The following is a 21,637-nucleotide window of genomic DNA, read 5'->3' on the forward strand; positions in this document are numbered from 1 at the left end:
CGTCTCCTGCATCGGCAGGCGGACTCTCAAGCACTGCGCCACCAGGGAAGCCCTGAAGCAGCTTTTTTATGAGCTTTATACTGATTCTGGAGGTGCTACAGGTTATTATATGACCTGTTATTGTTACAGTGTTTTTACTTTAGTGCTTTAAAAAATAAGTGAGTATGTTTACAGAAGACGTCTCAGGTGCTGGTAAGTGAATTGCTGTTCCTTATATTTTTAAATTTAAAGTGGAATTTTGGTCCCTTTTGAAGAGTTCTCGGAGCTTGATAATGTATTTTAGGCTTTTTGATATAATAAGGAACAAGGAAACAAAAGTTATTCACACTTAATCTGATTAGTGAATAAAAATCATTTGGTTGTTTTTTCTTTGTTTTGACTTAAATTTCTAGCAGTTTTTTTACTCGTTTAGAAAAAAATTTAAATCATCGCACCTTTTTTCTTAAATATTATGCAGTTTGACAACTTATCTTGCATTCAAAAATGTTTGTTTTCACTTTATTTCTAGGTTTCATAGGTTAAATGGTTAAGTAGACATTAAATCTTTAAACTTATTTAACATCTTTTTAAAAGGTACTTTTAAAGAAAACTTAAGTAGTAATATGGGGAATAAGATGATGATGAGATGACTACTTTGGAAGGGTCTTGGTGATTCTTTTTTGTTTGTTTTTTAAAATCACATTCTGATTAGTCTTAAAATCTTATTCCACTATCTCCATAGAAAGAATATTATTTGAATGAAAGAAATGACAATTTGATTTTATGTAAATTCCTTACTTTATGAAAACTGTTAGTTTGCTTAGATAAACCTCAGTGATGTTTTCAAGTATTAGGAGATGTATTGGTGACTCTAGTAGAACAGTTCAGGAAGCTAGCTTTGTATCAGAAGAACGTTTGGTGCTTGATTTACTTTCATTAATTGGAAACACATTAGAGGAGAAACAACTCTTGCTGATATCAGAATACTAATGGAAGATAACTTATTGGGAATTACAACAAAAACAATATATGAAACGTCATAGTTGTCTACAGTTATTTGTGATACATCTTAGTACCTTTTTTGTTACATACTGTCAGACGTTAACTGTACACACTGATTAACAGCAATTCGTTCTGAGGTTTGGGTTATTTTTGATAATATTTTGAATCCCATGTAGACTATATTGATTGAGTTAGAGAAATAGTTCAATACAGGTAATGCTAGAAAAGACATGTAAGGATTTAGATTTAGTGTGTACTCACACAACTAACACCTTTCTCTAAATGCCCTAGGACAATTTGTGGGCGCATCAAATTCTTTATTAAAAAAAAAATCAGTGAAGTAATACAGGTTGAAACAAAATTCACAGTATCCACTGTGAGAAGTACATTTCTTTCCTCTAACTCTTTCCTAACTGCCTTCCACTTTTAGGGATTTGGTAGATATTTTAAAGACCGTTTTCTATAGAAAATGTTTTAAACTGAATTATTTGTACCCCTCCTCCCTTTACATCCTGTTTTGCATACCACAAATTTAAATTCGAGGCATTATTATATACGTCATGTTAATGTTTACCTTGGACTTACCTGGAAAGTTAAATTTTAATTTTTGCCCTTAAAGAGTTAATAAATTTCTTTCTGCTAAGATATTTTAAGTTGTAGAAATAATTTAAACCAGGAAAGCTTGAGTGTCAGAAGCTAGACTTCTGGGATATCTCCTGGTTTTGCTTTGTGGATCAATACTCATTACCTGCTTGTCAGTGTCATCTGTGACCTCAAGGAGTCTAGCAGCTTTGAGAGAAGGGTCTCCATGCAGGCCTGATGTCTTTTGAGTCATAGATACTCTAGCCCTCATTCCCTGCAGTTCTTATCCTAAAACTCTTTCATTCTCGGGCTGAAAGCTCAAATAACATTCTTGAATTACCAAAACTAGTATGAAAAGTATGACCATCATAAACTTTGGAGGCATTTTCAGTCCACTTCAGTAAGTGTTGTGTGTCTGAAAGAATATGGGTAAGAGAAGGTTCTTTAGTTAGTGTTTTCCCACTCTACTTCACTTGGCTCTCATTAACATTCTTGTGACAGAAAAAGGAAAGGAGTAGGATGCCATTGACAATGAATGTGCATAACTCCCCCCCCTTTCCTATTTTTGCCTTTTCCAAATTGGGGAGGGGCTGCTGAAATAGGGAGGCCCTTTGTTAAAATTAGAGAGACAGCAATTATGTGGAGAATAGCATATTTGAGGGAGAGAATAAGTTGAGAAACTTGCAAAATAGCCCTGGTATATTATATCTGTCATTGTTTTCCTTGCAAATTTTGATATGTTGGCACTCAGAAGGTACATATTGATTTCATATTATGGAGATTTTTCTCCTGTTGGTCATTTTTCTTTAGACTTAAGGGTTTTTTTGTGGATATCTATTTAATTTAATTGTAATAAAAACGAAAATCTAATGACTCAAGGTAGTTCCTCTGGATCATACCTTATATACTATCACTTATATTCCGAAAAACAAAATGAAAATTTTAGGAATGAGGTAAACCACTTTGTTATGTTGGAAACCTAATTTTTCAATTGTGGGTCTAATATTGACTCAGTCAAAGCTAAAACAGTGGACATGTATCAAATAAATATTTAATCCTGCTTATTTTTCTTTTCTTTAGTAATACCACTCTTCCATATCTTCTGATTTATGCTTCTGTAAAGTGGAAGCACTAGTTTTATATAACACTTCTGGAAATCCTGAATGTTCAATTAAAAATAAGTGTAGTCCCCCCACCCATCCATGGTTTTGCTTTCCGAAGCCTCAGTTACCCACAGTCAACTGTGGCCCGAAAATATTAAAACAGAAAATTCCAGAAATAGACAATTCATAGGTTTTAAATTGCGTGCCCTTCTGCCTAGGATGTGAATCATCCCTTTGTCCAGCATATCCTACCCATCACTTAGTAGTAGCCCTCTTGATTATCAGATCAACTGTCACAGTATTGCAGTGCTTACATTCAGGTAACTCTTATTTTACTTAATGCCCCAAAGCTTAAGAGTAGTGATGCTGACCTTAAAGGAAGCCATAAATGCTTCCTTTAAGTGAAAAGATGAAAGCTTAATAAGGAAAGAAAAAAAAAATCATGTGCTGAGGTTGCTAAGATCTATGGTAAGAATGAATCTTCTGTCTGAAATTGTGAAGAAGAAAAAAGGAATTCATACTAGTTTTGCTGTCTCACCTCAAACTAGAAAAGTTATGGTCACGGTGTGTGATAGATGCTTAGTTAAGATGGAAAAGGCATTATATTTGTAAGATTTTTCGAAAGAGAGACAGAAATGACATTCACATAACTTTTATTAGAGTATATTGTTATAATTGTTCTATTTTATTATCCGTTGTTAATCTCTTACTGTGTCTAATTTCTAAATTAAACTTTATCTTAGGTATGTATATATAGGAAAAACCATAGTATATGTAAGACTCAGTACTGTCTGCATTTCCAGGCATCCACTGGGGGTCTTGGGACCCTGTGGATAAGGAGGGACTACTGTATTCCTCAGATTTTAATTAGCATAAGCAGGACTGTAACTCTGTTTAGGGATTTGGTGATTGAGACATCTGTCTATTCCATTTGAGAAGTAAAAGGAAGCTCTTGCCATCTAATCTGGTTTTTATTATTCTTTGTGACCATTGCTTCTATGTTGTAGAGGGTTATTGCTTTCTATTTTCAGATCATGGTCATGTACTGGCCATGATCAAATAGCCAAATTGTAAAATAGATATATTTCAACATGAAGGAGTAGTTTGTGAATCTTGTTGATTAACCTTTTATCTGTTTTTTGTTAGTGTAATCAGAATTAAGTATATTTGATTACCTTAGTAGATGGAGAGTAACTATATCTTCTCCAGCCTTTTTAAAGCTACCCCTTATTTGTTTATATTTCTCATCTTTTCCTTTAATTTGCTACTTCATACTCCTTATCCTACTTTCTTATCCTTATGAAACCAAACAAATCAATATAGTATATTCTTATCTATATGGAGATTATCCACATTGTATTTTTTTCTTGGCCAATTTTGTATTGACATTACCTGTTGTGTAGGAGGCTTCCCTCATTTGTAGAATGAGATTTAGTGTTTTGTTTTTTTGTTTTTTAATTTTATTTTAACATCTTTATTGGAGTATAATTGCTTTACAATGGTATGTTAATTTCAGCTTCACAACAAAATGAATCAGTTATATATATACCTATGTTCCCATATATCTTCCTGCTTGCGTCTCCCTCCCTCCCACCCTCCCTATGCCACCCCTCTAGGTGGTCACAAACCACCGAGCTGATCTCCCTGTGCTATGTGGCTGCTTCCCACTAGCTATCTACCTTACGTTTGTTAGTGTATATATGTCAATGTCACTCTCTCGCTTTGTCACAGTTTACCCTTCCCCCTCCCCATATCCTCAAGGCCATTCTCTAGTAAGTCTGTGTCTTTATTCCTGTTTCACCCCTAGGTTCTTCATGACATTTTTTTCTTAAATTCCATATATATGTGTTAGCATACGGTATTTGTCTCTCTCTTTGACTTACTTCACTCTGTATGACAGACTCTAGGTCTATCCACCTCATTACAAATAGCTCAATTTCGTTTCTTTTTATGGCTAATATTCCATTGTATATATGTGCCACATCTTCTTTATCCATTCATCCGATGATGGACACTTAGGTTGTTTCCATCTCTGGGCTATTGTAAATAGAGCTGCAATGAACATTTTGGTACATGATTCTTTTTGAGTTATGTTTTTCTCAGGGTATATGCCTAGTAGCGGGATTGCTGGGTCATATGGTAGTTCTATTTGTAGTTTTTTTTAGGAACCTCCATACTGTTCTCCACAGTGGCTGTATCAATTTACATTCCCACCAACAGTGTAAGAGGGTTCCCTTTTCTCCACACCCTCTCCAGCATTTATTGTTTCTAGATTTTTTGATGATGGCCATTCTGACTGGTGTGAGATGATATCTCATTGTAGTTTTGATTTGCATTTCTCTAATGATTAGTTTTTTTGAGTTTGCTTTCTCAATACATGATACTTTCTCAAGTGAAGACACCTCTTTTACTGCATCTCTTGGAGTCATTTTCAAAGTCAGTAAAGGAAGCAAAGTTTGTAGGAAAGAGAAGCTATAATGTTAATATGTATTTTATTTACTGGCTGACTAGGTAAAAGGAAACAAAGGGCAGAAGAAGGAAGAAACACTGGAAGCCTTAGTAACACTTCATAGGTACCCAATATAATTGCTATTTAAGATGATAGCCAAAGAGTAATTTGGAGGTACTATGTGTCCAGGAACGAGGGAAGAGAATAGGTTGATGAGACAGAGAGAGGGAGAGACAGAGAGAGGGAGTTCGTGTGTGTGTGGGGGGGGGCGGGTGTGTATCTGGTGGTAGTAGATTGTAGCAGGGGGAGGTTCCAGAGCGGAGGGGGTGGAGCCTAAAGCAGACTTTACCTTATTTGTAATTTTGCTTAGAGCTGAAAGTCACTTGATACTTTTGATAACATCTTAGTTGGCACTATGTATTTGGAAGGCTGTAAACCTGAGTTTTCCCTATTCAGTGTAGACTGTATATATTTTAATTTTGTTTTCCTTCCCCTTTTGTGTTTTTTGTCCTCAGAAGATTTATTATACCTAATATTCATGGATTTGATTATGTCTCAGTGAATATTGAAGGTCCTCAGAATGTTTCTAGATCTTGAGCAATATGTTGTAAATTAATATTTTTAGAAGTGAGAGACATTGTCATTGTACTAATGTATCATACTTGTTTATGTGGTTAATTTTTATTAAAAGATAACACAAATATCTATTTACGTAGCTAGCGAACAGGATAGAACCAAGATTTATACCCAGGTCATCTTGTCTCTTGAACCTGTCTGCTGTCTCACATTTGGTCAGGTTGGAATTCTTTTCATAGAGGAATAAGATTTGAATATCCAGCCAAGTTCTTGGTCTCCTGTACCAACAATAGCTTTCAGCTTTTTTAGTTTTTATTTAATCTTTTTAAAATGTAGGTAGCCCAGTAGTGGGATTGCTGGGCCGTATGGTAGTTCTATTTTTAGTTTTTTAAGGAACCTCCATACTGTTCTCCATGGTGGCTATATCACTTTACATTCCCACCAACAGTGCAAGAGGGCATATACCCTGAGAAAACCATAATTCAAAAAGAGTCAAGTATCATAATGTTCATTGCAGCTCTATTTACAATAGCCAGGACATGGAAGCAACCCAAGTGTCCATCGACAGATGAATGGATAAAGAAGATGTGGCACATATATACAATGGAATATTACTCAGCCATAAAAAGAAATGGAATTGAGTCATTTGTAGTGAGGTGGATGGACCTAGAGTCTGTCATCAGAGTGAAGTAAGTCAGAAAGAGAAAAACAAATACTATATGCTAACACATATATATGGAATCTAAAAAAAAAAAAAAAAAGGTTCTGAAGAACCTAGGGGCAGGACAGGAATAAAGACGCAGACATAGAGAAGGGACTTGCGGACATGGGGAGGGGGAAGGGTAAGGTGGGACGAAGTGAGAGAGTGGCATGGACATATATGCACTACCAAATGTAAAACAGATAGCTAGTGGAAAGCAGCCACATAGCACAGGGAGATCAGCTCCATGCTTTGTGACCACCTAGAGAGTTGGGATAGGGAGGGTGGGAGACACAAGAGGGAAGGGATTTGGGGATATATGTGTACATATAGCTGATTCACTTTGCTGTACGGCAGAACCTAACACAACATTGTAAAGCAATTATACTCCAATAAAAATGTTAAAAATAAATAAATAAATAAATAAAATGTAGGTGGCTTATGAGATGTTCAGGAGAATCCAAAATGAATACTCCTTAGCATGTTGAGGTTGTAACTACCAGTTTTTACATAGATTTCATATTTTCATTAGAAAATATGAAAAATATTTAGTGCAGTCTGAATACCCTGAGGTTTTCATATGGTGTGTCATGTATTAATAGCAAATTGAAGTGTTTTTCCTTAAGTACATTACCAATAAAAATGAAGCAGTCACTATAGTGTGAAATGTTTTGTGTGTCTTCTATGATTTGTACTTTAATAGTTTTCAGAATTTTTCACCAACTTAACAGTTTTCCCAAAGTAGAAAACTTTTTTACTGTTTGCAAAATGATATGCCTTGTTAAAAAACACAAACAAAGCAAGCATCAAACACTTCTGAACAGTATAAAGAAGTCAAAGTAATCTGAAATCCTACCAGCTAGATAGTAACAACTAGTTAACATTGCAGTAGACATAAACACCTGGAGATACAGATTCTTTGTTAACTTTATATGTGAAAAATACCTCCTGGTTAGTGATTTGCTTTCTTTTTAATGGTTACTTTTAATGAACAGAAACGGTTAATTTTAATATCAGATGTGTGAAGTAGGAATCCAGTTTCATTCCCTACTCCCTAAATGTGGAGCCTTATAAGCACCATGTATTTTAAGATTCAGTTTTTTCCCCTCACTTTTTGCCTGTTGTAAATCAAGTTCGTCTGTTTATGGACTCTTTATTTTGTTTCATTATCAGTATGTCTTTTTATGCCAGTACAAACTAATTTATAGTATCATACAGTTCTTCTTTATATCTTGGTTTAAAAAAAAAGTCCCCTCACTTTCTTTTCACTGAAGTATTTTGGCTGTTCTTGGTCTTTTGTTCTTCTCTACAAATTTAGAACCAGTTTATTTAATTGCTCTCCCAAATCTGTGATATGTTTATTCAGTTGCATTGCATTAGTTTTAGGGGAAAGTGCTATCTTTATGATAATGAGTTTTCAATCACTGAACATGGCATGACCATATGTCTTCTTTTATGTCTTCCAATAAAACTTCATACTTCTTTTCATGAAGATTCACCTATCTTCTGTTAGACCTATGACTTAGGGTTTATCAAACTACAGCCCATGGGCCAAATCTAAACACCACCTGTTTTTATAGTGTCCATGAGCTGAGAATGCTAGCTAAGAATTATACAAATAGTTGGAAGAATTCGAATGAAGAACAGTATTTAATGACATGTGAAAAATTATATGAAATTGAAATTTTAGTGTTCATAAATAAAATTTTGTTGGAGCATAGCTCTGTTCATTCATTTAAGTATATGACTGCTTTTGCACTACAAATGGCAGAGTTCATTGTTGCAACAGAGATTGTATGGCTTGCAAATCCTAAAATATTTTACTATCTAGCCCATTATAGAAAAAGTTTGCCCACCCTGACTTAGAATTACTGTTTGTCTTATTGTTTGTTTATGATTGCAGGGTTTCTTTGTGTGTTGGGATAGAGGTGGTGTTTCAGCCTCACTTTGTTTACCTCTATCTCTAGTTCTGATAAGACTTAAACTCCTAATAAGTCATTGTTACCAAAGTGTGTTATATTCTTTAGATATGTGTGGGCAGAGAAAAAGGTTGAAAACTGTTCATATTATGTTTTATATAATAATCACTGTACCTGGTTTTGGTATTTTACATTTGAGAATTTAATAAAATACAACTTAATTTGCCGATTTGCTGATTTCCCCTTTTGTAGGAAATTAAGAGAGAGACAGAATCCAAGGATGACAATTTGCCCATCAAACGGGAAAGGCAAGGGAATGTAGCAAGTCTTGTACAACGAATAAGCACCTATGGACTTCTAGCCGGAGGAATTCAGCCACATCCACAAACCAAAAACATTAAGAAGAGTATGTAAATAATTTTTTTCCTGTTTATTTAAATCAAAATAGAATGTTGTTTTATAACAGTCCATAAGTTATAGTAAGAAAAATTAGCTCAACCTTTTGTAGCAGACTACAAAATCTTCCTGCTTATTCTCATGTTACTACTTATTGGCCCATGTATTCGGTCTTCATCTGGTAATCCAGCATGAGCTGCTGACAGCCATCTTTAGGGATTGTAAATTAAGATATAAGGCATTGTTTTCTTATTAGTCTTACACAGTCTATTAAATAGTTAACACTTTGCCTTAAATTTACTTTAATATCATTTATTTAATGGGATGCTAAAATGTCTGCTCATCCTTAAGCAGTATATATGTAAGCATTTGATAAAACGTTTTCTTTAGTGGTTAGCCATCTGAACACGTACATTCAGTTTTCCAAAGTGGCTGGCCCAGCAGAGTGCTTTTTAAGTATTCAGTGTAAGTATGTTAAGAGAACAGTTAGTGTAGAGAGAGAGCACCATGTTTAAAATCAGACATGAATTTGAGTCTGTCTTACAGCCTTAGATCACTTAAACTCTTGAGTTTTATTTTACTGCTGGTGAGAAAGTTGTAAGAAAAAAAGACTGGTAATATTGTTGTTCTCAAAAACTTAGTCTTGGAAAGACTGTTACTCAAAAAAGCATTAAACATTACAAAGAAGTACTCCATTTATTGGAGCGGATAGTGTTTTAACATAGTAAACCTGAAGCCCCTTGAGAGACTGAATACTGACTACTATGTTCAATTTGATTTAATAAGTTATAAATGAGCATTTAACCACATTTATCTTCGATCAGTGTCTTTGATGTTGTGGTCCCTTGTGCTTGATGTTGGTACTAAAATGCCTTATGTACCAAGTAGTCTATAATATAAAGAAATTTTGTTTACATACATTTCACAAATGTAAGACTATTTATGATTTTTATAGTGTCCTCATATCTCAACCTGTTACTTTCTATGCTGCTGTCTGTGAATTTGGGGAAACGTCCACTTTCTGGGTTATATCACCCTTTGATTATTTTCATAAAATGAAAACAGATTTTCATAAAAAACAGGTTTCACGACACTGAGACAGACCAATAAAGTGTTATACGTGTTCTTTGTTTCCCAGTAAATGCAATGTACAAACAATATTTAGATATTACCCATACTGCTGTCAGCCTACTGCCTGAGGGCGGGCAGTTTACTGGTTCTAGTTGTCCTCGACTCTTTAACTCCGTTTGGGGATTGGGGGGATAGATAACAGAGTATTTCCACATCCTACAGGTGAATCTCTATATAGAATTTCTATGCACAAGGAGAATTTTAGGCCCACAAAATGGTTATTTGTGACCTCTGTTGTAAAACTTATTTACTACTTTCTTTAGCTTTACTGACCTATAAAGGGACAAATTTCATCTTAAGTAGAGGCTGGACAAAGGACATCAAGGTTATTTTGTCTCCTAATGGGAAAGGACTCTAAATTTTACCTTCCTTGAGAACCCTGGTCATAATTCATTTTCCTGTAAGAAGGAGAAACCATTATATAGTTGGTGCCAGGAGGCTTAGGCTTTTTCCTAAGGATCCTCCATAATTTGTTTTTAAGTACATGTGCTGCAAAGACTGAGTTGGTCATTTGGTGCTAGCTAACTAACATTTAAAACAGGATGCAGGTTGTTTTTGCTTTCAAATTACTTTTCCAGGAAAAGCAGCTAATGTTTTTTTTTTCTTTATCAGATTTTTGTTGTTGTTGTTACTGTTAGTTTGAATCATATCCTTAATTTATGGAATAGATCAGTTATTCAAAAGCCGTTCATTGTAATGTTAAATAGTAGTATATACCCTTTTAATCAATACCATTAATATTTTAAAAAAACGACAAACCATTTTAAAGGTTGGTAATGATAAAGCCTGCATTGTGAAGGTTCACTTCAAATCTTTGTGTGCCAAGACAGTTGAATCTGCATGTGTGTTGAATTTTGTCTAAGCGACTAAAAGGAGAAGTTCAAATAGATAGTATGATATCTGGAGACTGGAATTGTTAGCTATTTTTCTCTAGTCTCCAAAGCCAAAAGTGTTGGCCTTTTTGCAAAGTCTACTCACAAAACCATTGAAACTTTTGCTATTGCGTGTAAGTTAAGCATGATATACTCTTTAGTAAGACAGGTATTTTCTGGAGTGAGCACAGAAAATTTTCCAGGATAAAGTTGATTGCAATAAGTTGCTAAAGTTACAGAAAAGAACCAATTTACACTTCTCATAGCAAAAACATGTACAAATGACATTACTGCTGAGACCCTTGTAAAATCAGGCACAAAGATAATGGTGTAGTTTACTTGCACTAAATAAATGGCATCTTTCAGCATCACAATTCTATATAACATACAGTGTGGAATATTAGTAGATATTTCACTTTACATTTGGAAAAAAATTGATGCCAGATATGAATCTACTTAAGGCATGTGTGAGGGAAGCCATCAGTGCTTGTAACTTTGTATTCCTTGTTAGTGGATGGGAACTCATGCTACAGAAGTGATTTTTCACCTAGTTAATAATTATTTTGAATGTAAAAGATACATTTGGATTGATACTGATAGATCACTAGTAGTTATACAGAAAGAAATGATACATGAAAAATTAGTTGACTATAATGCTAATCTACACAGTGTTTCATTCTCAGAGAACAATTGGTAGCTTGCCTCCCAATTTTGAGTCATTTTTGAAGAAGATAATGAAAGTTCTGAATATCATCAAAATATGGTCACTGACTATACATCTTTACAGCATACATTAAAAAAGGGGGGGGCATATTATTTCAGGCTCTGCTCTTTGACATTAAAATATTCTGACTTATAAGGGGAAATGACTCACTCAAATGACTCCTCCGCAGCTGTGGCCTCTCAAATAAATGAATGGGGTAGGGTGTTTTGATTTTGTATTTTATTTTGAAAAACTTAAAATCTTACAGAAAAGTTGAAATAATAATTGTACACTAAACATGGTATATTCTTCACCTAAGCTTGCTGTTAACATTTCGTTATATTGGCTTTATCTCTATATACATGTATAAATACATTTTTAAACTAAATCAGTTGAAAGTATGTAGTAGACATGATACTTCATCCCTAAGCACATGAGTTTTTTTAATTTGTGACTGTGATGATAATGTTTTCTAAGATTTTGATGATCTTAAGTGGTATATCTCAGCAGTATAGCTAGAATCTAGAATAGCTTGAATTTTTCAGTTAATGGCCTAAGTAATATGATTTTTTTATTGCTGAGGATAAAAAAAAATTTTTAAAGAAGATTCAACCATGTAGCAAATGGCTCAGTCTTAATGTTTCTTAACTCTTGATGATTATCTTTGCTTACTGGAGAACAAAATTGATAAAAAAATATTTTTTTATATTAGAAAATTTTAAATGCTATAATAAAATCTGAAGATATACTTTCCAGAACCAAATGAAACCAGAAATGGATCAGAAATCTTTTTGTTGCTATCTCTGAAATTTTAGCATTCAACCTCCCAGCTTCTGAGTGTGGTATGCTTTTTATTTTAGCATATGCTGGAAAAATTAAAACAATATTCTTCAATAAGAAATAGTTCCACAATTTAAGAAACTGTTTGATCTGAATATTTAGATCTATTTTTTAGAACCATGAAATACTTGCCATTTTTGATGACCTACATTTAAAAATACAGGATTTTCTGTTTTAGTAGAAACAACAAGGAAGGTCACTTTAGTGTGTAATTTCACACAATTGGTTTTGTTTTTCAAAAAATATAAAATATTTCTAAAAGGTTTTTCTGAATTTATTTGACATTTGTGTGTTGAATACCATAATACCTGTGGGTATGAAGACCATAAGAGCAATGTTAGTGTGGACAGTCAAATCTGCCAAATAAAGCTGGGTATGGATAATGATTCAAAACTCACAGTTTAACAAAGGAAAACATCAAGTTACTGTAACACAGGGGTGATAGTAATGATTATACCTCATAGGGTTTTAGAGGTATTAACACGTTAAGTAAATATTATAAGAAGTGCTCGATAAATGTTTGTAATTATTATTACAGTGTTTTATACTATTAAGAACCATACTAGAGATATATATAATGTGCAGTTAAGATTCAAATGAAAGGGCAGTTCTATACTGGAGTCATTGAGCAAGGTGTATTTAAGCTCTTCTTTAGGTAGGATATATCATTTACGTAAAGATTGGGGAGTATGGCCTTCTATTCTAGTTAGAATTGCAGCCCTTGGAAGACCCATGGAGATAAGTAAGTCCATAGTATTTTCAGGGAGTAAGGATCCAATGTGACTAGAGGGCATGAGCTTTGTTAAAGCACTAATCTGTAAAGGAGACAGCCTGATACAGTGGGAAGATAAAAGGCTTATGAGTCAGAAGTGAGTGTCTTCTAGTTTTGCCTCTTTCTTGCAGTCTTGGACAATTACTGCTGAGTTCCTGTTTCTCACTGGTAAAATGATATGTATAACAAGTTTTTATGACCTTTTGTGTGGGAGATGTTTGTGAAGGACTTGGAGTGGTACTGGTACATAAAAGACGAAAATATGTCCCTGTCTTTGTTGTACTTTGTTTATCCTCTTCCTTGTTAATGGGTTTATCTATAAAATTACTGATTAAAAAAAAAAAAACTTTAGGGCTTCCCTGGTGGCGCAGTGGTTGAGAGTCCGCCTGCCGATGCAGGGGACACGGGTTCGTGCCCCAGTCCAGGAAGATCCCACATGCTGGGGAGAGGCTGGGCCTGTGAGCCATGGCCGTTGAGCCTGTGCTCTGCAATGGGAGAGGCCACAACAGTGAGAGGCCCGCGTACCACAAAAAACAACAAAAAGATTTATCATTAATTTCTTTGTAGATCTGGAAAGCTATATGGAGTTTACTTAAGAAAATACTCGTTATAGTTATTTTAAAAAATTCAATTTTGCATATCCTTTTATTGACAGTTCTACTCTAACATGCATTTTCTCTTCTGCCTGGTAAAGGTTCTGATACATTTTAGAAATTCAGTAAATATTTATTGACCAATATGTATGGGTAGACATTGTATGTGCCATTTGAAATGTGAAGAATCTCCATATTCCTTTAATTGTGTTGCCAATTAATAGATAAGTTTAATATAGACACTCACCTTAACTTATGAGTGAACCATATAAAAATATGGAATCATATGAAAACTTTTTCTTTTTTAAATAAATGACTCACATTTTATAGCAATAGTAGGGGCTGTTTAGATGTTTTTATCCAATGTGGATTTGCCTTTGAAAAATTCCTTTGCAGATAATTTTGCACACTGTTTTGGAAGAAGACACTCTGGAGAATTATGCTAGTGTGAGAGGAAAAACAACAAAAACAAAGCTTTTGATTAAACTATAACTAGGTTTTAAGTGGAAAAGAGAACATTGATAGGACATGGCTGTTGGGACTGCCCCCAAGATCTTTATTCTTTTTATACATCAGAAAGCACAGGTGCCCAAGTTTGTGCATGTCCCAGGTATAAACTGCCACCTAAATGAGAGGTAAACTCTGTTGTCAACTGTTGTGTCCCGTGAGCAGGCGTGGATCACCCTCTGGCTCTCAGTTTCCTCCTCTGTAAAATAAGACGTTTGGCTCCTTGTGGGGCCTCACCTGGCCTCAGGGGCCCAGAGCGCTGCTGGGCGGGGTCAGGCTGCTGTCCTCTGGTGGCAGGACGCGGCATCCAGCCTGGACAGCTGCCAGGAGCGCATCGTTGCTGCTGCCGTGACTCCCGTGGGTTAACTGGCAGGTGTCCGATTGGCACATGAAGTGTACGGGGAGTGATTTTCCTTTTTCTTGGCTAAATAGGGCAGGCTCTTTGGGAAGTGGGAAGTTCTGGTGTCTTTGCTGGCAAAGGTTCTGATTCTGCAGAGCAGTTTTAATGTCCTCATCCGGTGTCCATTTCTGTAGATACAGCTTTTGCTTCCACTGGTGTGGGCGCTTTGGCTCGGTGGCTAGGCCTCCTGAGCTGCACTGGCTTTCCCTGAGATTGTTGACCACCTGCAGTGTGTGCTCAGTTGTATTGTCTCTTTCATAAAACATAGCACATAAATAATAGCAAGCAAAAGAGCTGCACAAATGTGTGTTGCCCACGTACAAATGGTGGGGGACCTGCTCTCAGAGAAGATATAATACTGATTCTCTTGTGTGGTTCACTAACAGCTTAAATGAAAGTACTGGGCAGAGGAGGGTACATGTTTAAATTTCAATTTCTTTTTTCAGACATTTACATTTACTATTATTTGAAGTTCTGAATAGCATTTTGTAAGACATAGGACACTGGCTTGTGAAATGTAAACAATTACGAATTACTTTTTTTGTTCTGTACTATTAATATGTACTGATTTCACGTTTTGGAGAAATTTCTGAAATGCATGGTAAAAATACTTTCGTCTCTATGCTTCTAAAATTGCTCACATACTTAGTAAATTTTGGTGTGAATGTCTTTTGCAGTATATCAATAAAATTACAGTGTTTTCACAGAAAAAAAATATAACTAGGTTGTTCAAAGCTAATTGATATATATGCTTGGGGGCGGGAGGACTAATTAATACTCTTTCTTCACTTTAAATCATTTAAAAAGATACTCATACTCATTAAAAAGAATCGTTACATTTTTTAAAGGCCTACATTTCCTAAACATTACTTGTCTGAATAAATAAAGCTTGTTTGAAAAGCTAAAGTAAAATTATTTTTACCTTCACCTGAGTTTGATTTTTATGTCAGAAAATAGAGCTTAAAGAAGATAAAATACATTTTAGATTTGTGCATTTTTGTCTTTTTTTTTTTGACACAGCTACTCTTAAATTAGTGCTGTATCTGTAGCTTTGATCAGGAAGTAGTCTGAAAATCACTGGCTTGGAGGACTTGACTGTGATAAATTTGTTGTGCCAACAGTGTCTTTTATTGTCTCTGTTTCCAGTCTCAAAATTAGCAGTGGATATTTTACTTTTGTATAATCAGTGGGATCAGATACATAAATAGATTTCACTGCTGGGAGCCCACCTTATTTGTAGTTGGTGTGAATTTATTTTAGGATGAAGAGATTGTAGCATGGGGACAAGGTGGAAAGCCAGCCAGAGTAGATTGTGGTTAGTTGTTGAGAGTGCTTCCACGTACTGTTTTTATTCATACACGCAAATCCTATGATGATAAGCATAGTATGTAAATAAAGGTGCTACTGTTTGTTTTCATGATTTTTCTTAATTTTTTTATGTTACCTCCTTTAGAGACCAAGAAGCGTCAGTGTAGAGTTCTCTTTGAATACATTCCACAAAATGAGGATGAACTGGAGCTGAAAGTGGGAGATACTATTGATATTAGCGAAGAGGTAAGGCAAAAAACATGTTTTAGAGATAAAGCAGCAATTGGAATTGATGCTCTGGGAATTAGAAAAATGCTTTGTAAGAATATTAATTTGTTAAATTTATTTTTCCAGTTTCATTTTTTTTTTAATTTTAAGACACAGACTTTAAAATGGATCTTTAATGACTTAAAGTAAGGCTGTCTTATCTGTAGAAATAAAGCTTTATTCATCCTTGCTATGCCTGTATTTGTGTACTGAATTTGTATCTGTTGACTTTAAGAATAAAATAAGCTTCTTTTAGCTCAAGTTAATATAATCTAAGTAGCTAAGAATATAAACCTTTTCCTTGATTCTTAATTCACTTTAGGTACAAGCCATAAAAATAGGATTTTTACCTTTTGCATAGCAAAGGTATACGAAAGCAGAATGTTTTAAAAAGTTTTGTCTTGTTTGAATTATCACATTCAAATATTAACCCAAAAGCACTTTCCCTCATCTTAATATCTTAGATTGAGATTTTAAAATATTTTAAAAAATAACTTTTCATATCTCTGCTTTTACCATTAAAGAAATATTAAAGTTTTATTTAGCAGCTAAAGATGCCGTTTTCGAAGTATATGTTTTGATATCATGTATTGCCACCGAGATTGATTTTGTGTGCTAATATGTAATTTATCACTTGTTATGTTAAACTCCAATGTGTTTAGACAAAAGGCAGTTCTGGTTTATTTCTACCAGCTGGCAATAATAATAGTGTTTATCGAGCCTATATTATGTCTGAAGCTCCATTCTAAGTGTTTCACACTTATTATTTCCTTTAGGTTTCTAAACAACCTAAGGAGATAGGAATTTTTACCCCTATTTTACAAACAAGAGATTGAATCACAGAGATAAGTGATTGGCTTATCTACTGTTGCTGCATGACACGCCATTCCAAATTTTGTGGCAAAAAACAACTGTTTCTTTAGGTTTGTTAGTTGTGTGGGTCCAGAATTCAGATAGGGCACAGAGGGATGGCTTGTCTCTGTTCTGTGATGTCTGGGGGCCTCAACTGGGAAGGTTCAAAGTTGGGTACTGGTAGAATCATAGGAAGTTTCCTTCACTGACATGTCTAGTGTCTAGAAGCCTCAAAGACCAGGACTCCCTATGGAAAGCCATTATGTAGCCTCTCCATTTGGCTTGGCTGTCTCACTGTATTGGGCTCTCAGGTGTCTCAGGATAGTAGGAGTTATTACATGGCAGTTCAGGGCTCTAAGTGTAAGCATTTCAGTGAACAGTGATAGCCTTTTATAATCCAACCTTGGAAGTGATAGTATCACTTTCACCACATTCTGTTGGTTACAAGAAAGTCATAAGCCAGCAAGATTGAAGGGAGTGGGGACAAAGCCTGCCACTTAATCGGTGGGAGGACTGTCAAGATTACGTGTAGATGAGCATGTGGGTTAGGTGATCTTGTTTCAGGTATTTTTGTGCAAGTTCATATGCCTGGCGTGCAGAGCACCAGAATCCGAACCCACACAATTTGTTTTTGAGTCGGTGCTCTTTACCACTATACTACCCTGCCTTTTAAGAATTCCTTAATTATAGGAATTTTATAGAGTTATTTACCCTAACTACCCAATTGCTGTCAATTTGGGATTTCAGGTGTAGTTAACAGTTTGATGATGTTCCTTTAGTTGTGCCTGTTCCAGTTTGGTCTACGTATTTGCATCACACCTGGTTTGAAGAACTCTCAATCCTCTGGTACCTCCTTAAGTGCTAAAAATTTTAAACTCTTCATATTTACCGCCTTATATTTCTCTCTTAAAGAGCATGTATTCTAGGCACCTCGTATTTCAGCTATATATTCCATTAATAAGTCCTTTATTTTTATGGTACCATGTTTTTCACATGCTTTGTGTCTGGTAAACTCTCATTTAGCTTTAACTGTCCAGCTCTTTTGTCATTTGCTTTTAGGGGAGCGTTTTTTGATTCGTATATGCCTTTCCTTTGTGCTCCTACAGCATTTTGTTCACACTTTTGTTCTAACACCTCTCACCTTGTATTGTAACTATCTGCTTATTGTTTGTTTTCTTCTTTAGATTGTTTTATTCAAGGACAGAGATTTCTCATGTGCAAATTTGAATATTTTCCTATCAGTTAATACCATGACTTGTACATAGTGCCTGTTGGATGAATAGCTTATTAAATTTTCCTTTGTAACTGTGATGAGATGATAAAATTTTTTTAAATATTTTAAACAGAAAAAAAGAGCCTTTTCTAGCTATGATATTGCATGTACTGCTGTCAAGTGAATTTTGATAGTAAATAGTTTACTCTTTAAAAAATTATTTTTACTTATTAAGACCTCTCAGCATCCTTAGAAGAAATTATACATTTTTAAACAGTTATTATTAATATTATTAAATAACTTCATAACTTATTATTATTAAATAATAATAAGCCTCATTATTTGTGAATGTAAACATTTTTCTAAGGAGTTTGGTTCCTGAGAATATTTCTGGTTGGGGTTGGGAGGGAGTGTTCAGTTGAGCCTGGCATCTGGACTTGTAAAAATAAGTGATTCTTTTTCATACTTGGGTTAAGACTCACTGTTCAAGTAAAATAGATAAATTACTTAATAATTTTTTGTGCCATTTAGGAAGTTATATTCTTATATTCATAAAACTTTTTCCAAATCAGAAATTTTCAAATGCTTAAATAATGTATGTCATAACTACAGACAAAGGCTCCATAGTGTTTAAAACAGTGACATTCCAGAAGAGAGCTATCTCCTTGTTGCTCTTAATACATTATTCTTGGTTATCTGATACTTTCATGAAAATTACTTGCTTCATAGATTACAGTTGATCATAAATTCTCATTGTTAAGTGTTGCAAAGTGCTATTGATATATGATTAATCCCATATATGATTAATCCAATCCACACAGATTTAATCTACTCAAAATATATATTTTCCCTTTGTGTTTTCTTGTAGATTTAAAGGGATTATTTTGCATCACTAACTTTGTGCTCATTCACTTCTATAGTTCAGTTTTTCTGTGGGGGAAGTGAAAACTCAAGAGAAATTTTTATTATCTTTGAGTTGTAAACTCTTTCAGGTAGAAGAAGGCTGGTGGAGTGGAACCCTGAACAACAAGTTGGGACTGTTTCCCTCAAATTTTGTGAAAGAATTAGAGGTAACAGATGATGGTGAAGCTCATGAAGCCCAGGATGATTCAGGTAGACTATTTAAAAAATTTGAATAGATTTAAATAAACTTTATATTTGATCTAGTGTTTATTTTATATTTTTTAAAACTCTAGTCTTACTTTTGAACTAAGAGCTTTATCTTATCTACATTAAAAAAGCACTTTATGACAGGGACTTAAAGTGAATATTTGCCTAAATATCTAGGCAAAGAATTTACTATTTTTCCTTCCAATGTCTGCTTCAACCTGAAGTAAGCGTATAGTACCCTTATTATGAAATAATACTACTTATGTTTTCTGATTTCTTTCCACTTAAGACCTACTTATGTACAATTTTGCCCAGAGTTTGCAAATGGCTGAACTACTTCAGAAATAGCAGAAGTTTAAAAAAAATCTTCCTTTGGTTGTTTTCTATATTCACATAATAGATTTTGTTTTCCGTGTGCAGCCAGAATGTCATTTAAATTATTTTGTGATCTCTGTCATTTAGAGACTCACCTATAAATTAATCTTAAATTTGTTCATTATTCAAAAGTACGATTGAAAAAGATTTTATCCCAAAGCTAGATTTAATTTTTTTTACGTCTGTGAATTGCTGTGGAATTCAGGAGAATTTTTTTTTTTTTTTAAGAGAAACTAAATTCATAAGTGGTAGTGTAGGGATAAGTAGATCTTTTTCTTTATGGAAAAGTATGTGTAATGAGAATGTTCAGGGTTTCGTGCTTGCATTAACTAGTATTATTTGGCGGTTTTATAATGGTTAGATAGATTCAGATATTGAGGTATAGACATATACAACCTTAAGGTTGCCAGTATCGCCGTTTTTTTCAAAGACAGTGTAATGTCAAGATATGAAGACTACTGTTTTAGTCCATTAGGGTGGCTGTAACAAAACACCACAGACTGGGTAGCATAAACAACAGAAATTTATTTCTCACAGTTCTGGAGGGTGGGAAGTCCAAGATCAAGGCGAGCCAGCATAGTTGAGTTCTAGTGAGGCCCTCTTCCTGATGCATGGTTGGTGACTTCTCACTTTGTCCTCACATGGTGGAAGAGGCAAGGGATATCTCTGGAGCCTCTTTTGTAAGGCACTAATCCCATTCCTGAGGGTTCTGCCCTCATGACCTAATCACCTCTCAAAAGCCCCACGTCTTAATTTGTGGGGTTAGGATTTCAACATAGGAATTTTGCAGAGACACACATTTGCAGACCAGAGCAACTATATATCATTCAGAACAATGAGATGAAGTCTTAAGGTTGTCCAGACTGTTTCTGTACCTAGTACTTCATATTGCATTCCAGTGGACACTTCTGTTTTTTAATCTATCTAGGATGTTGGGTTCCATGATGGCATGGAGTGTGGTTTGGTCATCTTTGCTTAACTGTAGTTTCTTAGTGTGCAAAATGGCAATAATAATTTTTACCTAAGAGGACTGTTCTGTGAACTAGCAAGATAGTTTCTAAGCATAATGCTTGGAACATTGCAGATTGTTTTGAACCTAGTTTCTTTTGCCTCTTTTTGTCAGTACCTTCAATATTTTGAAAGTAAGTAGGAAAGCATTATAAGGTTATGTGTAGCAAATGCAATTTGTAAGCCTCACTGTCCTCAATGGTGAGGGAATAAATTTTAGAGAAAAAAATTAAATCATTTTACATTTAATAGATGGTAATATTAAACATAATTTATAAAAGGTATCTAGAAATCATTGTTGAGATAATTCCTAAAGTTTTTGTGATACATTTTTAGTTCTACCACTTTAAACCTTATAAAAAAAGTTCTCTGAAATTTCTGTCCTCATCCATAATTATGGTTTGTTTGCACATGAAAGATTTATGCAGTTTTTTTCTCCTTCTTCTCAAGAAAGTGTTGAGCTTTGAAAAAAGTCAAGTAATGAAATGGTAGAATAGGGCATGAAATGATAGAGCAAGCTCACAGACATCTAGGTTTAGAGCTACAAAGTCCTAGTACCACCCTCTCATTCTGTAACAGAGAAACCTAAAACTTTTAGAAATTACCACTTAATATTACTCTACATACATATTCTTAGAAGACTCAAGACTTCTAAGAATTTTCTGTTTCTGATCTCATTCCTGTGTACTTTTGCTCACTACCTCTCACTTTATGGGTCCATCCTTTAAACTGCAGTACAGTGATTTTTGGTTTTTTTTTTTTTGAAACTCTTTTTTGTTTTAACTTGGAGCAACAACATTGCAAAAATAGAGAGGTCCCATATACCCTTTATCCAGATTCACCACCAATTGTTAACATTTTGCCTCATTTGCTAATTTATTACTCAATTTCTATTTAAAAATCTGGGGGGAGGGCTTCCCTGGTGGCGCAGTGGTTGGGAGTCCGCCTGCCAATGCAGGGGACACGGGTTCGTGCCCCAG

At 34.6% G+C, this 21,637-nt stretch overlaps 1 protein-coding gene across 2 annotated transcripts in view; it reads left to right on the forward strand.

The window, feature by feature from the left end:
• Window positions 1-21,637, forward strand: part of CD2AP (CD2 associated protein) — a 108,226-nt gene that overhangs the window by 35,336 nt on the left and 51,253 nt on the right. For both annotated transcript variants that reach the window (XM_007451910.1, XM_007451909.1), the window contains exons 3-5: window positions 8,563-8,716; window positions 15,978-16,078; window positions 19,157-19,277. In XM_007451910.1, coding sequence (XP_007451972.1) covers window positions 8,563-8,716; window positions 15,978-16,078; window positions 19,157-19,277 — 376 coding nt within the window. The remainder of the gene's footprint in view (window positions 1-8,562; window positions 8,717-15,977; window positions 16,079-19,156; window positions 19,278-21,637) is intronic.

This window comes from Lipotes vexillifer, unplaced genomic scaffold (genome assembly GCF_000442215.2).
Source record: "Lipotes vexillifer unplaced genomic scaffold, Lipotes_vexillifer_v1.1 scaffold147, whole genome shotgun sequence".
Classification (NCBI taxonomy): Eukaryota; Metazoa; Chordata; class Mammalia; order Artiodactyla; family Lipotidae; genus Lipotes; species Lipotes vexillifer.